This window comes from Tribolium castaneum, chromosome 3, assembly GCF_031307605.1.
Source record: "Tribolium castaneum strain GA2 chromosome 3, icTriCast1.1, whole genome shotgun sequence".
Classification (NCBI taxonomy): Eukaryota; Metazoa; Arthropoda; class Insecta; order Coleoptera; family Tenebrionidae; genus Tribolium; species Tribolium castaneum.
This window is the reverse complement of record NC_087396.1, coordinates 21401170-21426674: the sequence shown is the minus strand read 5'-3', so window position 1 is coordinate 21426674 and position 25505 is coordinate 21401170. Positions and strand designations below refer to the sequence as shown.

At 37.8% G+C, this 25505-nt stretch overlaps 6 protein-coding genes across 7 annotated transcripts; 3 read left to right on the top strand and 3 right to left on the bottom strand.

Moving 5' to 3' along the window:
- Positions 1-53: 53 nt before the first annotated feature.
- Positions 54-1507, top strand: PIG-K (Phosphatidylinositol glycan anchor biosynthesis class K). Its single transcript, XM_967292.4, has 4 exons — positions 54-355; positions 400-1005; positions 1052-1162; positions 1209-1507. Exons 1-4 carry the CDS (start codon positions 299-301, stop codon positions 1449-1451), a joined length of 1017 nt encoding a protein of 338 aa, XP_972385.1. The 5' UTR covers positions 54-298; the 3' UTR covers positions 1452-1507.
- Positions 1508-1987: 480 nt separating this feature from the next.
- Positions 1988-3411, top strand: CNBP (CCHC-type zinc finger nucleic acid binding protein). The gene is made up of 2 exons (XM_967343.5): positions 1988-2182; positions 2428-3411. Exon 2 carries the CDS (start codon positions 2434-2436, stop codon positions 2872-2874), a length of 441 nt encoding a protein of 146 aa, XP_972436.1. The 5' UTR covers positions 1988-2182; positions 2428-2433; the 3' UTR covers positions 2875-3411.
- A 1153-nt stretch (positions 3412-4564) lies between these two features.
- On the top strand, positions 4565-9075 carry Vis (vismay). Of its 2 annotated transcripts, none has more exons than XM_008197154.3 (4): positions 4565-4882; positions 5763-5949; positions 7394-7819; positions 7920-9075. In XM_008197154.3, the coding sequence occupies exons 1-4, from the start codon at positions 4873-4875 to the stop codon at positions 8185-8187; spliced, it is 891 nt and encodes a 296-aa protein (XP_008195376.1). In that variant the 5' UTR covers positions 4565-4872; the 3' UTR covers positions 8188-9075.
- Rnp4F (RNA-binding protein 4F) lies at positions 9062-11666 on the bottom strand. The gene is made up of 3 exons (XM_967445.4): positions 11378-11666; positions 11058-11325; positions 9062-11002 (listed from the first exon to the last, which is right to left on the bottom strand). Exons 1-3 carry the CDS (start codon positions 11459-11461, stop codon positions 9078-9080), a joined length of 2277 nt encoding a protein of 758 aa, XP_972538.1. The 5' UTR covers positions 11462-11666; the 3' UTR covers positions 9062-9077.
- A 294-nt stretch (positions 11667-11960) lies between these two features.
- amon (amontillado) lies at positions 11961-21607 on the bottom strand. Its single transcript, XM_967500.5, has 10 exons — positions 21398-21607; positions 18115-18219; positions 16721-16967; positions 14549-14586; positions 14421-14497; positions 14148-14236; positions 13610-13785; positions 13248-13561; positions 12686-13202; positions 11961-12517 (listed from the first exon to the last, which is right to left on the bottom strand). Exons 1-10 carry the CDS (start codon positions 21563-21565, stop codon positions 12356-12358), a joined length of 1893 nt encoding a protein of 630 aa, XP_972593.1. The 5' UTR covers positions 21566-21607; the 3' UTR covers positions 11961-12355.
- An 893-nt stretch (positions 21608-22500) lies between these two features.
- On the bottom strand, positions 22501-24338 carry Cht4 (chitinase 4). Its single transcript, NM_001080098.1, has 7 exons — positions 24326-24338; positions 24201-24273; positions 23748-24151; positions 23230-23670; positions 23062-23184; positions 22893-23015; positions 22501-22810 (listed from the first exon to the last, which is right to left on the bottom strand). The coding sequence occupies exons 2-7, from the start codon at positions 24256-24258 to the stop codon at positions 22532-22534; spliced, it is 1428 nt and encodes a 475-aa protein (NP_001073567.1). The 5' UTR covers positions 24259-24273; positions 24326-24338; the 3' UTR covers positions 22501-22531.
- Positions 24339-25505: the final 1167 nt, after the last annotated feature.

The following is a 25505-nucleotide window of genomic DNA, read 5'->3' as shown; positions in this document are numbered from 1 at the left end:
TAAATTACACAAATCTGTGCATTTTTTGGGCCTGTTTTGACGAGATCATAAAGAACAAAAAAATTTTGCCTAAAATCACAAAAAATTGCGCAAAACGGACTCAAACATTTGTCGATTTTTTAGCCGATGTTTTCACTCAAAAAACTTCGATAATTGCAGATTTTGCCCAATTTTTGGAAAATTTGCAAGCTTTTAAGAATTTTTATTCAAAATTTTGCTCAACAAATCACCAGATTTAGGAATAAAATCACTAGACTTTGGCCTAACCTCATTTTTTGCGCCACCAAACTAACCGGGAATGGGGCTGTTTACCCCCATTTTTGTGGCCTTTTGCGCCTCGCTGGCCCACTCACAGGTACGACGTGCCCGACTTTGCCCCCTATTATATAGAAATTCCAGCTCGATTTTGAATTTCCGAAAAATGGGCACACGAATAATTGGGCGGTTTTGGTCGATACGAGCCGTTTCTGGTTCAATTACCGGCACGTGGCCAACGTGCTTTCGATCTATCGTAGCGTGAAACGCCTGGGAATCCCCGACAGCCAAATAATATTAATGATAGCCGACGATATGGCGTGCAACCCCCGAAATCCGCGCCCTGCGACTGTTTTTAACAACGCAAATCAGCACATTAATGTGTACGGGGATGACGTTGAGGTTGACTATCGGGGGTATGAGGTCACGGTTGAGAATTTCGTGCGGTTGTTGACGGGGAGGTTGCCCCCGGGGACGCCCCGGTCCAAGCAATTGTTGACTGATGAAGGGAGCAACGTTTTGATTTATTTAACGGGGCATGGGGGCGACGGCTTTTTGAAATTTCAGGATTCGGAGGAAATAACGAGTCAGGAGATGGCCGATGCTTTGGAGCAAATGTGGCAAAAACAGAGATATCACGAAATTTTTTTCATGATTGATACGTGCCAAGCCGCCTCGATGTATGAGCGGTTCTACTCGCCTAATATTCTAGCCGTGGGGAGCAGTCTCGTGGGGGAAGACTCACTTTCGGTGAGTATTTCCCCGATTTTTTGGATTTTGTCTGACTGGGTTTTAGCATCACGTTGACTCGTCCATTGGTGTTTACATAATTGATCGTTACACGTTTTTTGCACTTGAGTTTTTGGAAAACGTCGATCAGCATACGAAAAAAACGATGGGCGAATTTGTAAGTCGGAAATAATTTAGTTCGTTTTAATTTAATTTTTTTTCAGTTAAATGTTTGTCCGAAACGAGTTTGTATTTCAACAGTTGGGGTCAGGCGCGATTTATTCGCAAGGAACCCGCATCAAGTCCCCATAACTGACTTTTTTGGGTCTGTGAGGCCTGTTGAGGTCATCTCGAATGTTACACTTGTCCCTCTAGTCACAAATGAGACAAAGACTAAGCCAGTGGCTCAGCCGACGAAGAAATATCGTTACATTCCGCCTTTAGTTAATTTTAATTCGATTGTGTAATTTTTTGAATATTTTTTTGTGAAAAAAAAAGAAATAAAACAAAGTTTAAAAAAAATTCCAAGACAAGAAAATCCAACAAGAAGTAGTTGTTGAAAAAAAGAAATTATGTTAATTATGTTCCGTCTTTAATTAATTCTAATTCAATTGCGTAATTTTTGAATCAAAATTTTTGACGTCTCGTGTGAATTTCGAAAGTCCCTAACCCGATCCACACTTGTCCCAAATCTAGTGATATTTTTTTTGAAAAAAGAATAAAGCGGAATTATTTTAGTTTTTGAGTGAAATATTCTCATACATAAGCAGAGAAACCACAAAATGCGTGAAATGCTTTGATTTTCACTTTCTACAAACGTTTAAGCAGTTTAAGACTTGAATAGCGCGCCTTTTTCCACGTTTTTCTTCAATCAAAGTGGCCATTAAATCACCATAAACAATAAAAAAAATTCCTGTTTAAAATGGGGCCCCCTTGGCAGGATCCGTGTTAAATTTCAATTTGGCGCCCGCATTTTGGCGGAAACTCGCAACCAATGCGCAGTCCAAGTGCTCAGAGGATGCTTTTTTGGCATTTAATGCGCGCAGTACCGGTTTTCGCCGTCTTACATATTTTCCAAGTGTTTTGCTTTTATAGAACATATTTGACTCGAATGTGGCAAAGCTTGAGTGAAATAAACCTATTAATCGATCAAATAAACATCTTTGACTATCTGACGACTTGAACGTTTGCCATCGAGGTAAGTTTCTCGCTTTCTTTGTTAACAGGAATGTTTATTGTCCCACAAACGAAACTTTGCATACACGTGGACTAAACCCAAATCGACGTTCCCTCGCCCCTTGGCTGCGAACTCGCCCGATTTTGGGCGTTTTTCTCGCGCTTTGCCCGCCTGGGAGTGAGGTTAGCCACGGCTGCGGGAAATCGCGGCCAATTTGGCGATTCTAAGGTTAGGTGACGGGGAATCACCGCGTGTCTGGGTTTCAGGGCGCCATGAGCTCGGGCAGCATCTGCTACAAGTGCAACCAGCCGGGGCACTTCGCGCGCGAGTGCTCGCAGCCCGGGGGCCGCGAGGGCGGCCGCGGGGGCTTCAACCGCAGCCGCGAGAAGTGCCACAAGTGCAACAAGACGGGGCACTACGCGCGCGACTGCAAGGAGGACTCGGCGCGCTGCTACCGCTGCTACGGCGAGGGCCACTTCGCCAAGGACTGCCTGCAGAGCCCCGACATGCCGTCCTGCTACAACTGCAGGAAGCCGGGGCACATCGCGCGCAGCTGCCCCGAGGGCGGCGGCGTCGCCAACGAGACGTGCCACAACTGCCAGCGGCCGGGGCACATCTCCAGGAACTGCCCCGAGAACACGAAAATCTGCTACTTGTGCCACAAGCCGGGCCATCTGAAGCGGGACTGTCAGGAGAACGATTACAGGAAGTAGTGTATGTTGATAACGACGCTGTTTTTATTTGTTGTATTTTATATATACGTTATGAAATTGTCTGTTTTCCTCAACTATTGTTATGAACCGATGTTTCTTATTTATATTTCAAACTGTTTTTTTCCTATAGACTTAAGGAAATTATTATTATACTACATTCAATTTAGGTTCACTTGTAATTGCAAACTAAACTAAAGGTTTTATCGCTACTTTGGGTTCATCTGTCAGTTCCTTCCCGAAAAAGACGATGGCGTGCAATCGACACGAAAAGAGGCTTTTGTATTCTTTACTGTTTTTAGGTTTATTTATTTATTTTTATTTCAATCGAAAATTGTCTTGCGCATGCAAGACGTTCCGAAATTGTAATTATTTTGATAACGTTTTACATTTTAAATAAAATACTTCAAAGGGTATTTGAGTTTATTCACTCTTACTTAAAAAAAAATAAAAAAATACAGACAAATAGACTTGAGGCATAAAATGGTGGATAGGTGTGTTTAATTAGGAATTATGTAAATAAAACGTTTTTAATGCTTATTTGCATTTTTATTGTAATTTTTTTCTTTTAAACCGCCACAATAACCCGTAAAGTGGGCCAGTCTTGCCAACATTGCTCGTTATAAAAATTACACTATTTTTTTTCAAGTAACTGAGTACAATAACAAGTTACTATTTATGAGTGCGTCATGCTGTAGGGGGCTTATTTTGAGAAAAAAAAATAATTCGATAGTGTTTGGTTAAAATTTACCAAGTCCGTTTTTATGAATAAATCGCGGCCTTTTCCGTTCACAGCCATTGAAACCTTCATTATTTCACGCACGAACACAAGCTTTAGTTTGTGTTTATTAAAATTATTTCTAGTATTTTGAAATTTTTTTACTGGCAATGCGTTTGCACACTAGGTTCAATGCTGCCAACCTTCTGTTAATTATTTTACGAGTGAAAATTAACAGCAAATGAACACTTGACCTGTTTTACACAAATATTTTGATCTTAACTCTGGAAAATCTTCATTCCGTGACTTATTTTTTGTACCACCACCCTGTGGGTAATTCTAGTTCAGCTTTGCCAACCTCTTTAGCAAAAGTATTGCAAGTTAAATAAAAAAGTAACAACCCAATTTGAGTTGTTTTTTGGCACATGTGTTGAACACTTTCTTCTTTGTTTGCGTTTGATGGTAACATATATTTTAAGGGAATTAAACGCTAATCCATTTTTGTCAGTTTTTATGCTGAGTTATGTAACCCAAAGTACACCCCATTCAAAATTTGAATGATTACAGCATTGTTATCAAACGGGAGTGTGAGTTAGCGATTGGACTATTGTATAAACGCGGTTTAAACTTTTTTATTCATTACTAGCCGTGATTGTGCATATTTTTAGCTCATTGGAGACTGACCATTGATCAAGCAAACACAAGTGGCAATATTAACAAAACAAACGATGAATTATCGCCTATTATCACAATTTCATTAATAATGGCTACGTTTTTTTTTAAATAAATTTCCAAAACTGGAAACTGTTATACGCTGTGTGGGTGACTTTGGCTCACTTTATCGAAATGTGGACGACCCGCCAAGGCCGCAAAGGCCAAGACCTTGCTCATGAATCCACAATTGGTGAATTAAAACTTGTTTATCACTTATCGTTTAAATTTGGCGCGTTCATGTCATGTTACTGCGCCTGTCACACAACCATCAGTTTGACCGCCATCGAAACTGTCATCGCGAAGCACGCGTGACACTATTTGTGACATTTTACTCAAAATCGTCAAAAAAAAGTGTTAAATCACGCGTGGGGGCCGCGTTTGAGCGTGAAACATGTGCGTTTTGTTCGTCCGAGTTGTGGCAACATCTGAGTGCACGTGACACCGCTGACAGGCATTTATTTGCCGAGTTTTGACTGGTTTTTCGCTGGTGGAAAAGTGGCGGAAAACTGGAAAATTGTGAAAATTTCAACTGTTACGTAAATTGATGCTTTGACAGGATTCCGAAGAAAATGAAAGTCCGTAAGTATGGGGTGGTTTTCGGGTTTGAATGAGCGAGTGGTTTCGTTTTGAATGGTTTTGAATTGGTAATGAAGTGGTTTCAATTAAGCGGCTTTATTTTGGGACAACCACGAGGTAGCCATTGCTGTCACGGGAGGCTAAGGCGAGGACGCGATCCGGCGAGAATTTTCGGGTTGCACAATCGACGCCGGTGCAGTTTTGAAACGGACGGGGGCTATTTTTACACTGGGGAGTTGACAGCCGGCGATTTATTTATAATTAACTGGGCCCGGTGGATTTTTTTTGTCTTCGATTGGGGTTTTGTCATCTTTAGGTTGGCAATAAGTTGTCCCAAAATGCCCTTTTTCTTGGTTAGTTATCGTTTACGTAAAATTGGGATAAAGGATTTTGGCGTAAGAGGCGTATTTGTGTCGGTTTTGGGTATAAATTTTGGTTATTTTTGCCTATTTTTCAAATTTTTGGCTAGCGCATGCGTTTGGCGCGATCCCGTCCTGTTGTTTACGCGTTTGTTGTCAATTGTCACTTTCAGTTGTCACTCAAACGTGCTTTGGTGTTGCTTTTAAAAATCGTCGATTAAAGGCATTGATTTTGTGAATTTCTGAAAATTTTCTGCGTCCGATTGTCGATTGAAGTCTGGTCGTGAAAATGACGGAAACACTATTTCCCGAACGATGTGAGTAAAGTCGGAAAATCGCCTCGAACGTGAAACGTGTTTGGAGCGCGGCAAATGCCAAAAGTTGACTTGGAAATTCAACTGTCATTTTTTTTCACTTGTTATTTTGTTTACGATTTTTGAAAATTGCACGCCGAGACGAAATCGATTGGTTTTTTTCGGTCCAGTTTTGTGTGAAATTGTCGAAAATGGCCAATTTTGTTACAGACCGCGAACGATTCCAATCGAGCAGCAGTACGGACGAAAATGAATCCGGATCCGAACAAGAGGATCATCATCAATTGATGCAAATCGCCAATCTGAATAATCTTTCGGTAGAACCGACGAGGAAACGCAGAGGGAATTTGCCCAAACATTCGGTCAAGATACTCAAGAGGTGGCTGTACGAGCACAGGTGGGTAAGGGGGCCACGGGGGCGACTCGATATATTGCGTAAAAATGACCCCGATTTGGGGCCATTTTGTTACCATGGGTCACGTGACCATACATTTCATTCAAAATCACGAAAATATTGTAAAAAAATAATGAAAAAAAAACATTGGGGTAAGTGATTGTTATTCATTTGTTTTTTCTTGTGTTTTAATTTTTGTCTGAAATTTTTGACCATATTTCACAATTAAAGATCAATCTTTGAACTGTTATGTCACCCCAGTTGCAAATTGAGGAAAAGTTATATTTTTGCTATTTTTATGTTTTTCTTTTCTTCTTTTTTTTTAATATTTTTGAAGGTCCAGGATTTTATAATTTTTTAGAAAGTCGTATTTAAAGTGTAATTTTCTTTTCAAATGCCAACTATACCGAAGAAATAGCATTTTTAATTAACGTAATTGATAATTTAATTAAATTATTCGAGGTTTTTTGGCTTATTTTTAACAGTTCTTGCGCAATAATTACGTTTCAGCTTCAAAAATGTGCAAAAATTAAACAATATTTTTTTTTGACTTTGACCCAATTTTACATCTCAGTTTATTTAGGTAAGAAACTTGAAAAAGGTAGGAAGGAATAACTCCTTTTCGACCGAGTTTTTTTTGATTTTCCAGCTTATTCTCGACGAAATTTCGTTTTATTTTTGTGATTTTGAGGCGTGTTTTGTCAAGATCTTGCAAAATAAATGAGTTTCAAATCCACAAACAAACTAAATTGACTGAAATAAAATAAAATTTATATAAATCTCCATCAGATTTGGCATTTTTTAGCCTGTTTTAAGTTTGTTGAGAGAAAAAAATAAATAATCATCATCAGCAAAAAATATTTTTTTTTTTGGATTTTTATTTCCGTTTCTGGCCGAAAAACGTGACTAAAGACCTGAAAAAGGGCAAAAATTATCTAATTTTCGGTTGGTGTTTTTTTTTTTCAAAAACAGAACATGATTTTCAACCAAATGTATTTGTTCGGCATATTTTAACGAAATTTTCGTTCAAAAGTAAGCTAAATCGAACGAAACTAACAATAAAAGATTGTTTTATTCGACGAAATGTTGTAATTTTTTCTTTCGTTTTGTTACAAAAACCGAGAATATAACTTCAAACGCATGTTTACTTCCTTGAAAAATAACACATTTTTCGAACAAACTGTACATTTTTCAGCATATTTTTGAAGAAATTTCGCTCAAAAACGAGCCAAATTGAGTGAAACAAATCAAACAATGCATGAACTTGCGAAATAAAGTTCAAACCCACTAAATAAGTTAAAATACAAATAAATTACACATAGGATTAGGATATTAAAAGGTAGTAAACAAAAAATGAATAAAATTACGTAAGATTCTGAGTTATCGAAGGCTTCGGCAAAAATCGCATGTAATTAATAGCGTCATGTTTGAAAAAAAATCCTTGCAGATACAATGCATACCCGAGCGACGCCGAAAAAATGACCCTGTCTCAGGAAGCCAACTTGACCGTTCTCCAGGTGTGTAATTGGTTTATAAACGCGCGTCGTCGCATCCTTCCCGAAATGATAAGACGTGAAGGTCACGACCCACTCCACTATACAATTTCGCGACGCGGCAAAAAATTGACCACTTCGGGTTCGATGGGAGTGGAACAAACGCGCGCACAATGGGACGAAGAAATCGCAACGGTTGGAGGAAAACGAATTCGTCTCGATCACGATTACGACGATTCAATGAATCTCATGTATCGCTCGGAGGAGGACAGTCCCAATGAATACGAAAGCTCGAGTCCGAGCGAAGAGGAGAAATTCAACCCGTGGCAGACGGTCATTCGGTATGGGGTGGCCAAGGAGGCCCCCTATCCCACCAAAAGGTAGGTTTTTAAGGCGGCTGATTTTTCAAAAATTTAAAATAATTGCTTGCTTTACCCACTTTGAGTGGAAATGACGTGGATTTGATTTTTGATTGGTTAGGTCTGACGAGGGCCAGATCACGGCGAACCAGTATTGGACGGCGCCGCACCCCCAGCTCTCGCACTTGCCCCAGCTGCCGCACCCCTTGAGCACCCCGAAGGTGCAAGTAATGCCAGCCCATCAAATCAATCCGCTGCACACGGAGTCGGACCCTCTCAGCACAAACGACGAAGAGGACAAAGACAAGTTCAAATGTTTGTATTTGTTGGTGGAAACGGCCGTCGCTGTACGACAGAGAGAGAAGGAGCAAGGAAACGTCCAAGTATAGCCGTTAAAGGGCGTCGTTGTTTCACTCGTGCCTTGCTTAAATTTCGTTGTGAGTCAGTTCTATGGCAAAAAGTTTTACGAGCGTTGTTGTGATATAAATTGCCAAAATTTGAAAGAGGGAAAAGGGTGAAACTTTTTGTTTTGAATTATTTGAAACGGTTCATGTAGTTGTTTAATTTTTCTTTCTCCTAGCTTTAGCGAATTTGGAGTGACTTAGTTGTAATTTGATGAGTGATATTAATGATTGGATGAAAGAGTTGCGTTTTTTTTCTTAATTTTTCGGAGTGGATTATCTCATTAAAATTTCACTCGGATGCATTGCTTTTCTCTCTGTGATAAAACTGATACGAACAAGGCTTACTAATCTCCGGAATTCATGACATTTGCATAACTGTGCCATAAGATGTTTGATGGGATAATCTGATTGTACTTAGTGTAATGACGTACCTGTCGTGGCATTTTCGGACTTCTCTTCTTCAAAATTTCAGAACGTTTTAAAGTGTAGTTTTCTAAGGAATTTTTATATACCGAACGGTTGTACATTTTGTAAAAGTATCATGTTTATTGTTGATAAGATGTAGTAGCAATTAGCTTATCAATTTTTTAAGTTGTCGTAATCATGAGGTACTCTGAACGATTTGTAAATACCCGTCATTTCGCACATATTTCTCGCGCAAATTGCTCAAACGTCACAAGTACAAAATCACGTATTGTAAATAAGAGAGAACGAAGCAATATTTTGTGTATCGTATATATTTTTTAGATAATTTTCAGCCACTCAAACAGGAGAAACATGTGCGAAATCACCCACCACTGCCAGCATATTGAGGGCGGTTACCTCATTTGTATCTAGAGGTAGAGAGTTGTTGAATAAATATGTTTGAATCGCTTTTATTTCTGAAGTAACAATCGGAAATCATCATTGGTTTTCGGTTTGACATCACCATTCGTCGCACTCTTGACTTGCAAGGACCTCGGTAACATCGGGACTTGTAATCGGCTGCGTGCATGCCGTGTTGGTGTACTTTTTGCAACTGTTGTTGGTTTCTTGACAGGGGGCGCGCTAATTGCCACACTGATGGTAAAGTCCCCGACTGTCATCCCATCGGTCTTTTCCATGGCTTTCTTAGCACTTGCATCGTCCTCAAACTCAACATACGCGAGTCCTTTTGGCTTACCATCTCGCCGACACACCAAACGCACGGTTTTCGCCCCAAAAGGCCGAAAAATCGCCTCAATTTCCTCCTGCGACTTGTCATAGGGGAGTCCCTTAACGAAAAGTTTATTGGTCTCGGGTTCATTCGAGTACTTAAAGCCGGCTTTCCGCTCCTCACGATTCGGCTTACAATTGGAAATAAAAATAGGGCGGCCGTCAAGCAGCTCCCGGTCACGTGCCAGCGCCGCCATGACACTCTCCTCAAGGGCGAACTGCACGTACCCATAACACCGGGACTTCCCCCGCTTATCGACCACAATTTCGACATTTTCGCAATTGGGGAAGAATTTCCTCAGTCGTTTTTCATTCACACTAGTGTGTAGATTACTGACGAAAATTGTGCGAGTCGGGTCTTTGACCACCGCCTGCTTTTTGTGTTTCTTAGGCGGGGGTTCGGCTTCGCTCGGGTGTTTTCGTTTGGTTCCGGTGGCTTTCGGCGGCTCAATCGTTTTTAGTTTCGGTTCGATTTCTTTGCGTTTTTCGAGGCATTTTAGAACGTCGGGTAGTTTACCGAACTCGCGTTCGAACTCACGCCATTCGTCGGCGATAAACAGGGGCCAGTCGGTGCAATTGGTTAGGGCTTTCTGGAAAATGGCGCGGACTTGCGGGGGTTCCCCGAACTGGCGTTCAAGCCGCGCGTACTCCAGCCAAGTGTTGGCCAGGATTTTGTGGTTCGGGCTTTTGAGTAGGTTTTTCCAGAGGTTTCGCGCCCCTTGCATGTTGTTATTTTTGGCCAAAATTCTCGAATACCACTTTGTGATTTTGAGGGCGCCTTCGTCGTTATATTTTAGTTGTTCTAAGGCTTGGTCAAAAGATTTGAAAACTTTGGCTTGGTCTTGGCACGTCCGTGAGACGTATTCTAAGTAGGCGAGCCACAGCTCGCTTGATTGGGCGCCTAAATTTGACACAGCCTGCTCGAAACAAGCGACAACTTCGCTATTATCCTTCTGGAGACTTTCAAGGACTTGTAGGCGCATAATCCACAATTCTTGACTCCAGGGGCAATTTCTCAAAGCCTTAGTTGTGATTTTTTCAGCTGGGGCTCCCAGTTTCAGGCCGTAGAGACAATAATCGAGCCAAATCTCCGGGTTGAGACACATCTGGGCCGTTGCGCGTTCATAAAGACACAAAATTGTCGAGGGGTCCGTTAGGACTTTGACGTAGTCGCGATAAACTCGTAATAGTTGCGATTCGTCCGTTGTTACTTGTAGTTTTTCTTCGAACGGCTTGTAGGTCTCTAAGGTTTTCAAAGCCTTGTTATAGCCCCACTCCACCGGTTCAGCATTGATTTTGTGGTCTTGCACCTGCGTTAGCCACTCTTTCCACTCCTTGTAAGTGTTTTCCATGTCAAGGAGCGGCACTGAGAGTTGGCGCCGGAAAACCTCCACGATTTTTTCCACTTGGGTTTTCCATGGCTCGCTCCCTGCCTCCGTCAGGGACAAATGGGCGAATTCCAGCTCCCGGAGAGTGTCCCACAGGAGGCTCCCATCGGCCACGTGTAACCCAGCGGCGGTTAAACCCCTCTCGATTATCACACGTGTCGTGTCAAGGGTGCTAACCCCAATCGAGTACTGCGCGTACTCCACCCACAAATTCACAGCTGAAAAAACGTGTCAGGCTTGCCAATCTAATTTCAGGCTACCTGACCAACTTACACAAATAATCCTCCACGGCTTTATCAAAAAGCCCGAAAATATTCTTAATCTCGCTCTCGGAGCTCGCTAACTTTTTCTCGTCGTTGATCCACGCGAGCCAGATCTCGGGGGTTAGGGGGAAGTACTCTTGGAAGCGTTCGTACGCCAGACGCATCGACTTCAAGTCCCCCAGTTTTCGGTACAAGTTGACGAGCTCTTCGTGGGCATTGTAGAGGTACTTGTTGTCGGAGATTTGGCGTTCGAGGTCTTCAGCACGAGTGAGGAGGGCCTGAGACACTCTTAGAGTTAGAAAAATTTTGGAGGATTGTGGAGGCCCTTACTTGCTCCTCTTGGTCGTCCCCGGAGTCGGAGTCCGAGTCCGAGTTGACCGACATTTGCTCGTTGGAATCGTCGTTTATTTCCATCGTAAAAAGTACGTTTTGACAAATAGGAAAGTTGGGTTATGTTGATGTTGGCAAACAGTGACAGAAGATTTACCAGTCTAATTTTGAGCAGCAAAGTTACTAAATTAATTTGAAACGATACCAATGGAATACACTTCTAATTAACAACAATTTAACAGTTTTGTTTGTTCAGAAAAACCGAAACTGGTTTCAATGTTGAAATTTATTAGCAAAAATACTGTAAAACTGTTTTTCTGGATGTGTATTGCTGGTTGCGCTTTACGACCATAAAATCTCTAATTTAAACGTGGTGTGAGTTGATTAAATTGAATAAAAGTTTTTTAGTAAAAATGTAGTTTTATTTATTGGTCTTTGCTCCGAATAAATTTGAGACCATCTATGCCATGCTTCTGGTTGGGTGTGCACATGCGCCTCAAAAAAGATACGAGCTGTTTGAATTGAAGATTTGAATTTGTAAAACTATGAAGCAATCTTAAATAAATAAAACAAGCAATAAAAATTGGTTAAATGTCTAGTTTTATTTACAGTTGTCGGCCAGCAGAAGCAAACAAAATCACAATCGGAAATAAAGTTTATATTGTAAACAATTTACAATTTTGTACAATTGCATGAGATTCATCGCTTGCACTGTAATAAATAATCTCTTTCAGTTAATATATATTTGAATAATGAACGCTATACAAAATATAAGCTCTTGTCCAACAATTTGTAAAAATAAAATCCAATAATTACTTGATATTTTATACTTCTTATATAATCACATGCTTTTATTACAGTACAGTTAGAGATTGATGGATTTATTTAAATATTTCAGTATATCGCTACTCTCTACTTAAAAATATATGAATCTTTATCAAATCTTTAACAAATAAATAAACCAAAACTGGAGACCAATTACATCTTCATTCGATTTTCATGCGCCTTCTTCACTATAGCAAGCTTGGAATGTGGGTCCAAAACCGCCAATTCCGTATAAGGGGGCTCCTTTGTGCCGTGCAGCATCAAAGTCCACTCCTTGACAAAGCCCGTTTGCGGCATCTGCGAATTGAAGCTGGCCTGAAACAAAAATAATAATAATAAATTTGACTGAAGATATTCAATAAAGTATCGAAACGTCGTAACGAATTTAATTTAATTTATCCTGTGTCCTACAACCCCAATTTCCACGTAATCAAGTTCAAACATTTCAAAAATAAATGTAAAAAATTAATAAAAACCACCCACCTCCAACACCCACGTCCCTTGCGGGTACTCCCCCCACGTATGCGTGGTCATGAAAGGCCACTTCGTAAACCCATCTCTCGTATCATCGTCGTTTTGCCTTCGACTGAGAATCATAGACCTGGTGCCCATCGGCGACGTGAGGAAGAGCTCCAGGTCGCCCCTCCGACTCGCATTCACCGTTAGCACCGCCTGCACGTGCTCCAGATACCTCACCTCGGTGCTCTGCCCCTGGCACGCCGTCGTCGTAATCTGCATGACCAGCTTCTTCGCCGAGGGTATCTTCTGGACCTGGGTGACGGACCCGGCCTCGCAATGGAACCTCGGCGGAACGGTCTTCCACTGCTTGGCGAGGGCCACCATGGCACCGGCGTCCAGCACCCCAAACCCGAACAAGTGGTTGAACTCCAGCCCCACCCCGTTCATGGTCCAGTGGAAGCGGCCTTTGGCGTCAAAAAGCGAATTGCGCTTGGAGGTCAACACTGTCAGGTGTTGGACGTCTCTCCAGGTCAAATTGTTACTAAAAAAAAAATTAAAGGAAGTGTGTTGGGGGTTGAGGGCTTACTTGGCCTCCAGGGCCAGGGCGAAGACCCCGGCCGCCTCGGGGGCGGCGGCGGAGGTGCCCGAGTGAGTGGTCGTGCATTTTCCGTACAGGTCGGTGGTGGCCACCCCCGTGTTGGGGTCTTTAGCGCCGTTGCTGAAGGTCGAGGCGAGAGTCGAGCTGCAGCTTTCGTCGTAGTGGGCGTTTTGGCCGTCGTTGATGGCGCTGTTGATGCTAATTGTCCACATGCTGGCGGCGTAGCCGTCACAGTTGCAGTCGTCGTCTTCGCCGCCGTCGCCGCTTGCCCACACGTAGATGTTGCCCAGGCCGTTGCGCCCCTACGAACGTAGCGAGTGCCTCAAAAAATACACAAACAGACCTATTACCTCGTTTACTCCGCGCACGATGGCCCGCATCGTGGCATTTCGGGGGCCGTCGACGGTCTTGCCGTCGTCGGTGGGCCCCCACGAAGCGCTGTAAATGTCGATAAGGCCGGGCTCGTGCCCCATTGAGTTGGCCTCGATCAGGTCGGTCATGTACGGCTGATCCAGCATTCGTATTCCTACATAATTAAGCCGAAAATGAGATTTTTTTTCTTTTTTTCATAATATTTTTGAAAAATTGAATAAAAAAAACAAAAATTTTGGTCGAAATTGCTCATTCAAGCTTGTTTTTAAAGTAGAAGAAAAGCAGAAGTAATCGTAGGAAAACTCGTAAGGAAATCTTTCATTGGTGTTTTTTTTATTTTTGAGCTGGCAACACTGTATATCAGGCTCACAATTGAGTATAACATGTGACGTTTGTTTTTGACAGACTTCGGCCTACTTGACGATAAAAATTAATAATATTAATTTCCAGCCAACTTGAAACTCACTTATCATATTTTATTTAAATATTAAATTTATGCGAGTCGGTGTTACCAACCTGCAATTTTGGAGTCGTAAGCCACCCCAACCCCGCAAATGCCATTATCCCTCGCAGCTGCCACTTCTCCGGCACATCTCGTTCCGTGACTGAAATATTACAACAACATTTTCAGTGATTCCCCAAGCACTGCTTTTATTTGCATTTCTCTATGAGTTTTTCCGCCGCCCCCAAAGTGCACATTACTGTTCTTGTCATGCTTGCAAATCGATTTTATGTCGCGACCAACATTTCTCATGGATTATTATTTAAAATAAAGTGAGTAGAGCTCACCTGTTAAACCAATCATCCGTGTATCGAGGATAAGGAAACGGATCGTTGCTGCTGAAGTCGTAACTGGCTTTTGCGTTCTATAATTGACTTTGCTCTCAATTGAGATTGATTCGGTTATTTATACTTACGTAATTGTATTTCAAATCGGGGTGCATGTAATCGACGCCTGCAAAAGACGATTTTTGGGTGATTGAGTGGAACTTGGGAAATAACAGATTATGTTGCGTAAGCGGATTATTGACAGTTTATGTAATGTACCTAATTTGCTTAATTACTATCCCGGCGCATCCACCATTTTTACAACATATTATCTTATTTGATTGTAAAAAAAGGTGTGTAAAAAATATTTCTTGGATTAAAAAACAATTAATAAAACGAAATATAAAAAAGTTAGCGCAATTTTGAAGTGAGTGAATTTTTTTTACGTATTTCTGCGTTTAAGCGTCGCTTGTTAAAAAATAGATGAAAATGGAATTGAGTGAAGTTTTGAGTCAATAACAGATTATCTTGCATAAGCAGTTTAACTCGCAGATTATTGAGTAGTTGTGTAATGTAATTAAAATCGAATTGCTTTATTTACATAAGTGGGATTTTGGGTTATATTAAATTTCCCGGCGCATCCACCATTTTTACAATAGAATGTATTTTTTATTTTTGGGTGTTTGCTGTTAATATTTAGTTCAATTGTAATGTTTTTTTTTAATTTCATTTTAAACATTTGTGCTAATGTTTCATTAAATTATTACTGATACGTGTGGGTTGATATTTAAGTATAGTTTTAAATACGTAAGTCCTCATGTAGGTTGATACCCACACACGATGATAACAATCAACCACGTCACAAGGCAAACACCCATAAAGCCACAAAAATTAAATTTGATAAACTCTTCCATGCGTCAAAATTCCAACAATACGACATGATTAGAACACGTCTCAAACTTTAGAAACGAAAAATTAATTTCCGCTTCATCCCTAAGAAACCACGAACTCGGCACAGATTCAATCACGTCGTCTCTAAACTGATAAGCGCACAATTTCGCACATAATACGATTAATAACAAACTCGAAGTGACGAATTTTCGCAAAAAGACAAAAAATCTAGTCCACTCAACAAGGAAATTACTGCGACTCCAATCTCGCCTCATTTCCGCCAGCCCTTAATCAAGCACATTTAACTTGAGAAAAATTGCAAGTTTTGATTAAAAAATGTGACTGTGGTCACGTCGCAGCGTCATGACCTCGTTCGCTGAATAAAGCAATTATTTGGTGTCTTGTGTAGGCGGAAAAGCTTCAAATTTAATCATTACTGCGAGCCACTGGACCGAAAAAATCGCTTCTAAACACATCTTTAAATCAAAGCACTGCTGCCGACTTATTTTCCTCGACCGGACTTCGGAGGACTATAAGTTAGGAGACGAAATATCGCCAAAAAATAGTGCGGCTGAGTAAAATGAGGGCGCTCCGCTTAATTTAAATACAACTAAGTTACTAATTACTTGGAAAAAATGCAGAAATGTTGAGGTTGACAACTAAAGTAACGAAAAATTAATTTATAGCTAAACTGTAGAGGACAAAAATATGGCGTCTCGGATTTTTTTATAGTAAATTTAATTCAGTACAATTTTGTTTCTTACAATTTTTTTGTATCTTAAACTGTATTCTCAGCGTTTTGATAAATATAACTGATGGAATTATCAATTTTCCTTCCACTATATGTTTTTGAGAACGCTGCGAATACGGTTGAAAATACAAAAAAAGTGTAAGAGGCAAAGATGTAGAGAATTAAATTTTCTACAAAAAAGTCTGCGACACCATATTTCTATCTTTAACGGTTTAGGTATAAATTTAATTTACAATACTTGACCACCGGCAAAATGAAGCAAATTTGTCGCTTGAACATCTTTTAACGACTTTGGGGCCTAAATAGTGAAAGATAGGAATATAGTCTCGCTAACATTTTTGTAGGAAATTTAATTCTCTACAACTTTCTTCCTAACATCTTTCTTGCATCTGTAATCGTATTCGCAGCGTTTTGAAAAATATGGGACAGAGTGCAAATTGGTTAAAGTTTGAAATTTTCTTAAATATAGTTTACGATAAAATTCATGCATTATATTTATGTTTTGTTATGTTTGAATTAGTAGAACAACTGCGCTCTCTTGCGACATTAAAGGAACTATCGATACGGGAACGATTTATTTGCGCGTCATTTCATCCTAACCTTTGGACATCCGTAGACTGGCGCAAGATTTAATTAAATAAGCCGGAAATAAATAGCTTTTGCTTGTATTTCGACTCACCATCGTCCATAATAGCCGTTGTGATATTCTTGCCTGTCACTCCTTGGGCCCAAGCGGCTTCCACGTTCAAGTCCAATTTCGCTTTGCCTCCGTTCTGACCCGTATTTTTCAAATACCACTGGAATGGGAAATAGGGGTCGGTGGGGTCCGAATGTGGTTGGATGTTTCTGACGAGATTTTCGACTTTCAGAGGCTTGTAGCCGCGTTTGACTCGAATAAAACCCGGCTGTTGGATGGCTGTGTGGACCTGGAAAAGGATATTTTAATTAATTTTGGTTCAAATTTAGTTGAGGTGGATTTTATTCAAACTTGGGGGATTTTGGCTGGTTTTAGAGGAAATCAATGATGTAGGCCCCAGTTGAGAATAATTGCAGGAAATACGCGTGTAGCGAAACTCACTCATTATCTTGCAGAAAAGTATTTGTTACAGACTTATTGGGTTTCAAAGGTCAAATTAATTTGAGTAACAACAAAAAGTTCTGTTAATACAATTCGGTGGATGAACTAATACATAGTTAAGTTGTATTTAAAATTTATTAAAGGTTTTTGAGGAGAAGAATCGCGCAATCAATCGCGTTTTGAAATTTCGTTGACGAGGATTTGCAATTCAATTGAATTTTTATTCAAACTCGGAGGATTTTTGCTGGTTTTAGAGGAAATCAATGATTTGCTCTGCTCTAGTTGAAAATAATTGGATTGGGTTTTATGTAATTTTGCAGGAAACACACGCGCGGAGATTCCCAATCACTAATTTATAGGAAAATTTTTCGTCCAAATTTACTAGTTTTCAGGTTATTAAAGAAGCTTAAATATTTTTTTAATTAAAAATTATTCAAATCTTAAATTTGTAATTCTCAAAAAAATAAGAAGCATAATAGAATTTTCACAAATGTTTAGTTCTAACTGGACAAAAATAAAGTGCTTTTAGATTTGATTTCGTCATGTTATAATTTTTTTTGATTAAAATTCTCAAAATTTTCGAGTAAAAAGACTTGAAAGTATTCAGATCTCTATTATGACGGCGTTTTTGAAATTCCTTAAATTGCGAGTTTTTAATTACGCTTTCTAATTATATTTTTAACGAACGAAGATAAATGCCTTCGATTTTATCTCGCAACTTCGTTAAAAATCCGAATAATTAAAACCTGGAGCATTTTGTGCGTGAAACTCCCTAATTAATTCCCGCTCGTCTCGTCGGAAAATCCGATATTTGAGTAGTTTGAATCTCTGACATTCTTATCTCTCCAACTCCAAGCAAACACAAACTTAAATCCTTTGATAGCGTTTGAGTCAAATTACAGCGACTTTTCTTTGTTCCGACCGCGATTTCGAGCAATATTCCTTTCATTTTCCCTCATCTCGTTAAACTAAGTCTCAACTCTGGAAAAACTCACCAAAGGGTCGACTTTGAGCTTCCTCACATGCGGAATGCTCCTCTTGGTCCTCGCCGCCGGAACGGCATGATTCACGAAATGATACTCGCGCTTCGAGCCCAAGACCTGCAAAAAACATTAATTACGTTTCGAGTGTTTATTCCAATTTAATTTGCTCCTGTTTGGGTTTCTTTGATCCAATCATCCGAGTCAGAGTAAACAGTGAAAGGAGACGAAAAATTTGATTTGAATCCGGATTTTATAGAGGGTTTAGTGCTGACGTCACAATTGATACACGTACTAAAAATAATCTAGTGATTCGTTCAAGTGAAAATTATTTTGTGGACGTGTGTATCGATTTTTCACGACAGGGGGGAAAATTTTATTGACGTGTGGTACAAGCAGTCGAGGAAAAATTGCAACATATGTTTGACAAGTCTGAAAGCTCCTTCCTGCCTATTACTGCTCTTGGAAGCTGATGAACTCTTCTTTTATTTTTGCAAAGCTCGTCATCCCACCTGAGGCAGCGGGTGCGAAAAATTGCATCCGGAGTTTTTGCTCGTATTTTGACTAATATTATTGTTAGAGACCGAATTGACGGCCACTTCTGTTCAAAAAGCATTGTAGCATTTTTGCTTGTTTTTAATTGTTTTTATTATTCTATGCAGAATGTTTGTGCATAGTGCGAAGTCCGTTTAGTGTCCTGATATCGACTACAGTTTCCCACATTTTATTATTAAACTCGAAAACAGTTCATTTTATAAAAATATTGCAAGAGAAAAAACATTTATAAATCAAATGTTTTTTTAATCCTGGTAGCATCAAAAAAAGTTGATTTGAAAGCTAATAATTTTACAAAAAAAAGTTTTTATAAAAATTATAAATACAGTTCAATTGACAATTTTCTTCTTTCTTGTATGTTGTACCAACATTATTTTTCTTTGTAATTTTAAAACAAAAATTTTGTTTCTGGCCAAAAAATGTGTTGAAATGCTTGAAAGAAACAAAGATAAGGTGCTTTTGATTTAATTTCGGTTAGTTATGCATTTTTTTTTAATAAAAGTTTTCGAAATATTTGCATGTTTGATTGAAAACCTTGAATTTGTAAATTTCAAGTCCCATTTAGCAAAATCTTGCAGAAAAGCTGAGTTTTTTTAAATTTTTGCAAAATTAGGTCTTTTAGAGGGAAAAACACAAAAGCACAAGTAGGGAATTTTAAAAATAAATTTGTATTTTTTCGGCTTGTTTGGGCAAAAAACCTTGCGAAAAGTGTTGCTCTTAAAAAGATTTCAATTGCTAAATAAAGCAAAAATAACTGGATTCAACTTAATTTTCACCAAAAATTTTAATTTTTACCTAAAAACTTACTAAGTGCACCAAACAGCAACAGTAAATTAATAATTTATGAATTTTTTAACTGACTGAAGAAAAGCAAATATAACACATTTTAGCTTAATTTAATAATGTTTATCATTTTAAGTGACAAAAAGTTTTAATTTTTAGCCAAAAATTTTCTAAAGTGCACAAAAGACAACAGTGAATTGCAACTTGTTTCAATTATTCCTTAATTTCTTAACTGGCTAGAAAATGCCAAAAAATCAAAAGTTAATAAATTTTTAAGTTACATTTTTGCCTTGAGAAAACAAAATAGCCAATAGTCGTCAATTAAAAAAAAATTAAACAAATTTGAAGCTAAATAAAGAACAGTTTTTATTTATTAGAAATTATAGTATAAATTTTATTTGGCAAAGTTACTTATATAAAGTATGCAACTTATTTATAAACAATATAGTACATCAAATTTTATTTAATATACTTGAACCTTCTGTAAAATTTTACTATGATTCAAAAGTTTGAAAGATTTATATTTTTATCAAGCTTATCTAACGACTGGTAAAATGTATAAACATAATCCACCTAATTTTTCATGTGATAGAGAGATAACTACTTATATAATAATTTTTTTCTTCAATTTTTAATGAAAAATAAAAACAAATACTACATAAAATATTTTAAAATTTTATACTATATATGACATAAAATTTGAAAATTTTTTTATTAACCTATACTGCTTTATAGATGTTATTAAATAAACCTAATTTTTCAAGATAACTACTTATATAATATTTTTTTTCTTAAATTTCTAATGAAAAATATAAACAAATACTACATAAAATATTTTAAAATTTTATACTATATATGATATAAAATTTGAAAATATTTTTATAAACCTATACTGTTTTATAGATTTTTTTAAATACAGCTATGTAAACCTATAGCTTTCATTTAAAAAAATATTTAAAAAATTGTAATGTTCGGAGAAAGGTACTTTATTTTTAAATTTTTATTAAAATTTCTCATAAAAAAAGAAAACAAATTACAAATTTAAAAATAAAATTGTTTTTTTGACTTTAATATTTTTTATTTTATTGTTATCTTATCTGTTCTAATCTTATTATCTTATCTTTTTATGGCAACGTCCCGATAAATTAAACAAATATTAAAGTGTTTATCACCTTTATTTTTAATCTGTTAATCTGACATTTCATCAAATTAAAAATTGTACTGTAATCTTCATAATTTCAGCATTTTTAACAACAAACATATAAAATACGTGTATTTGTCTTCATCAATTTTAATTTTAATTAATTTTAAAAGCAAAGCCACTTTGATCGAAAATGATATTTTTTCGTAATTGTTTTTCTAAATCGTTGATTTTTTCATTATTTCAAGATTAAATTTTCCAAATATCAGTACCAACAAGAAATTGTAAAATTGTGCGTTTTTTAATTGTACGGTATAGTTTTTCGTGTGATTTTTGCACAAAAGCGAACTGTTTCCGTCGGATTGTTTCCCAAACTATTTATACGCAATAACGCATCGAAATTGCAGTAATTATCTGTACTCTTTAATCAATAGCCATCCACCAGTTTTGTGGTGAGTGAATGAAACGTTATTACCCAAAATTACCACACATCGCATCCCTATTAATATTTTATGGCGAATTGCGGTTGTTTGATATCAGACATTAATCACAATCATGAATTTTGGATTAACTCGAGTACAGCACACTTCACAACTAACGTCACTGCTGTACAACCCACATTTACAACGACTAATTCAAACCAAACACAGTATTCAGATTTGTCTTGTTTAAGACGATTTATCACCGATCGAACTAAATCAACAAAACGGAGCGTTTGCACAGCAGATTAGACTCTGGCGTTTTCCCATAAAATATCGCCAATTTTCGGCGAGATTTCAGGCCGGATTGCGATTTTTTGGGGCCCAGCTGTTGACTCACCGGTCCCATGTTGACGAATCCGGTCCTGGAGGCGACGCTGTGGGCCTCGTCTCCGTCGACATCTCGCCGGAATCTGACGAGGAACGAGTTGCTGAAGAGATCGGAACCACTGCTAAGACCGAAAATCGTAACAAAAAGCAGGAAAAAGTGCCTCAGAGATAGAGGCATCGTCAGAGGACTGGTGCTGGGTCTCGACTGGCGACGGCGCTGCGACGCCCGCGACGCGCATCGCATTTGACGTCACGTGCATCGATTTTGCCGACACGCGCCACCACATTGATAAGTTTCGATTTCGGCAAGACAAAAATTCACTCAAATAAATTAGCAAGCTCTTGAAGTTTCATTATTTTTTTACGAAAAAAAATTTACTTTTGCTTTGTTGGAATGCAGGAAGTGTATACCGTGTGAGATAACAATGGTTATATTAATTTATTTAAGTATTTTTGTTATCGCTGTTTGCAGCTACGACAATAATAGATGCCTTATGACTGCGTTCGCTTTATTCGCAGACGCATGGGTAATTTAATAATTTGAAATAAGAGAGTTGATTCGTTTATAAATAAATTATTTTGTTTTTAAAATTGGTTTTTGATCGGGAAATAAATTAGGTTTGATGCAATGTAATTATAACCCGGCGCATCCACCATTTTTCAAAATAATGTATTTTTTAAATAAAGTTTCTGAATAATTCACCGTTGTGTCAAATTAGTATAATACGTAGAGTAAAACGTAGAATACGCTGGAACAAACCGTTTTGCTCTTGAACTCTTAGTTTTTGAGTTATAAACTTTTTTAATTTAAAATAATTTTTACAAATAAGTTTCTAAATAATCAAAGGTTGCACCAAATTAGTATAACACGTGAAATAAATTGCAAAATACGTTGGCACAAACCGTTTTGCTCTAGAACTTATAGTTTTTAAGTTATGAATTTTTTAATGCAATTAACCCGGCGCCTCCACCATTTTTCAACTAACATTATTTTTTTAAAAATATTTTTTTGGGTAATTTAGTGATGCACTGGCGTTAAAACTAGTTTGTAAGTTTAGTTAATTTTGTATTTATCATGCGTTGTATAGGAAATTTACAATAAAACACTTTTACTGCAATTTTGAATTTATTTCACCAAAATCATTCAACACTTTACAACTTCGGGATAATCACACCACAATTTTTCCTCATCAAACACCAACCCGGCGTTACATCTCTGTTCCAAAGGAACAAAACCTCCATTGTAAGCCAAACAATAGTAAAAGATGGAACAATCATCTGGATCTCGGACATAACCAGCTTTAGTACAAAGAGTTGTAGTCAAATCGCGAGATGGGGGTGCTGGTGCTTTGGTCGAGGATGGTTTCTGGGTCACTTCTTCGACGGGTTGGGGAACAGGTTCCACAATTTCATTGCTAGAACCCTAAATAAAAAAAACGAAAACATCAAAAAATAAAAAAATAAAAAAAATTAGCAAAAAAAAACGAAAAAATCGAGATACGAACTCCAAGTGTTTGGTGTATGGCCTTGAGGATGGGGTACTTGGTACCACTGACGCCTCTAAAGTCGTCGGTTTCAATGGACCAAATCATCACACCTCCTAGATTCAAGGACTTGGCATACTCGACCTTGAAATTAAATTTTATTTTATTGAAATAAAAATATACAAAATACTTTGTTAGAAATTGCTTTCGGACTGTCAAATGCAACCCATTGGTCCCCTTTATACATATGGGTGTTTTTCTGGGTGTCGTCCCACACAACCTTCCATCCACCCTCTTTCTGCAACTCGACGATCTAAAATTATGCATTAAAATATTTTTTTGTGTATTATTTAACCACCTCATTGTATCCCAACATTCCCGCCTCCCCCGTGTACTTCCCCGAATTCCCAGCCCCCTTGACCGGAGCCCCCAGTTTCGCATTACTCGCACTCGAAAGTGTGAATGTTTTGCCGTAAACAGGCAACCCTAAAGCGATTTTTTGCGGATCAGCCCCCCTTTGAATCCACCCCCGGATGGCGGCATCCACTGTCAACAGTTTCTGGTTGGTGGTGGTGTCCACCGCCGATGGGTACAACCCGGAATGGTGACCCGTAACCCCATCCCACGACCCTCTCAGGTCATAAGCCATAACATTGATAATATCCAGATATTTAGACAAAGCGGGGACGTCATAGGAAATGTCAACGGAACCGCTGGCGGCGGCCACAGCGGCGGTTAAAATCAACCCATTTTTGTCAAATTCCTTGCGCATTTCCTTGATCAGAGTGACATAATTGCTCTGAAAGTGATTTGACAAGTGACAGTTTAAAATTGTCAAAGTGACAGTTCAAAACTGTCAAAAGTGGGGTTAATTACTTTATCATTATAAGCTCCGCCCCGTTGCCCTGGATACTCCCAGTCAAGGTCAAACCCGTCAAACCCCCATGTCTTGACAAACTCCACCACACTCTTGATGAAGACGGCTCTTAAACTGGAACTCGCCGCCATTTTGGAGTAGTTTACAGATCCTTCATTCCAGCCACCAATCGCAACCAAAGTTTTCAAATTTGGGTTTTTCAATTTCAAAGCATTGAATTTTTTTAAATTGCCTTGATTGACGTCCAGATTCGGTTCAAGGTGTTTAATCCGACTATCGTCTCCTAATCCAACAAAAGAGTAAATTAAATGGGTGCAAAGAGTTGGATCGATGTCTTCGACTGTGAATTTGCCGTTGTTGAGCCGATAAGTGGACCATATTCCGTGATAACAGACCACTTTATCTACAAGTATAAATTTTATGGAGGGTTTTAGCTGATTGGTGCTTGTTACTGGTCGCAGCTGAGACAATTCCAAGGATGCTGAGGAGGGCGAGGCCTTTAAGCATCATTTTGAAAATAAAACCCTTGAATTTTTTCATTTAAATGAATTGTTAAAAATTAAAAAAATGAACGTACCTGCGACTTCACGTTTCTAAACTGTTGGTCTTGCATGATGAGAGTTCGTTTTAAATAAGTGTGTTTGTAAATTTTAATCGGTTTGTACACAGGACGTCATAAAATTAATCCGTTTCGTGGTAGAGGAAGAATGATAATTTTAATACGTTTATTTGGGTTTTTATTAACTGTATTAGTACCAATTTTGGCGCATTTCTCGAAACGAAACTAGAAGACAATAGTGTTATGTAATGATTTGTTTTCCTTAAATGAAAAGTCAAAACTCTTTTAATCCTTAGAGGATTTAGAAGTAATACTAAGCAAATATCAATGTTTTCCTACAACAGTGCTTTGTTTTAGTATGAAACAAATTAGTTTATTGTCTGATTAGTTTTATGGCGCTTTGATTGATTAAATAAATTAGATTTAAAAATTCTAGAAACTTTTGAAATGATTTGTTGTACCAACATCGCACATTTTTTTATCCAGTTTCTAGATCATTTCAGTATGATTTTGTTTCTTTTACAATTTTTTAGAATATTGTTCATTCAAATTGTGACAAATCTAATATGAAAAGTCGCTTACTTTAGTTACTTTATAAATATATCTGTTTTTTTTTTTGATTGTATATTTTAATTCTATAGGAATAAACTACAGACAAAATCGGTGTAAAAAATTGAAGAAATTGGAGAAATACTTAAGAAAATTATTTTAAAAAGTAGGGAAAATCGTGAAGAAATCAGACAAATTTAAGAGAAATATTGAGATAATAAGAAAAAATCTTGAGGCAATATGGTGTGCAAAATTGAAGGTTTGATTTTTATTAATCTAATATTTTTAACTGTTTAAGTAATTTCAAGAGTATTGTTTAAATTACCAAAATATTTTTTTTAATTTTTTATTTTAGTGTTTTTTTTTAGTTTTTATGTAGCTTTATTTTTGCAACCTCTTCTAAATTTTTCTAGAACTACCCTTTTTTTCGTATAAAAGCAAAATCATACATACATCTTTAGCTTTTGAGAACTATTCAAGTTTTTCTTTTAATTTTATAATCCAATTTTTTTGTTTTAGTTTCTTTGCGTAATTATCTATTAATTTATTTGTTTTTTTTTGTGCAAAATTAAGCCATGGCTACTCAACTAGTGTTTCTGTTAACAGGTTTTGTTTTAATTTTTTTTTAGCTTTTATCTTGATTTTATGT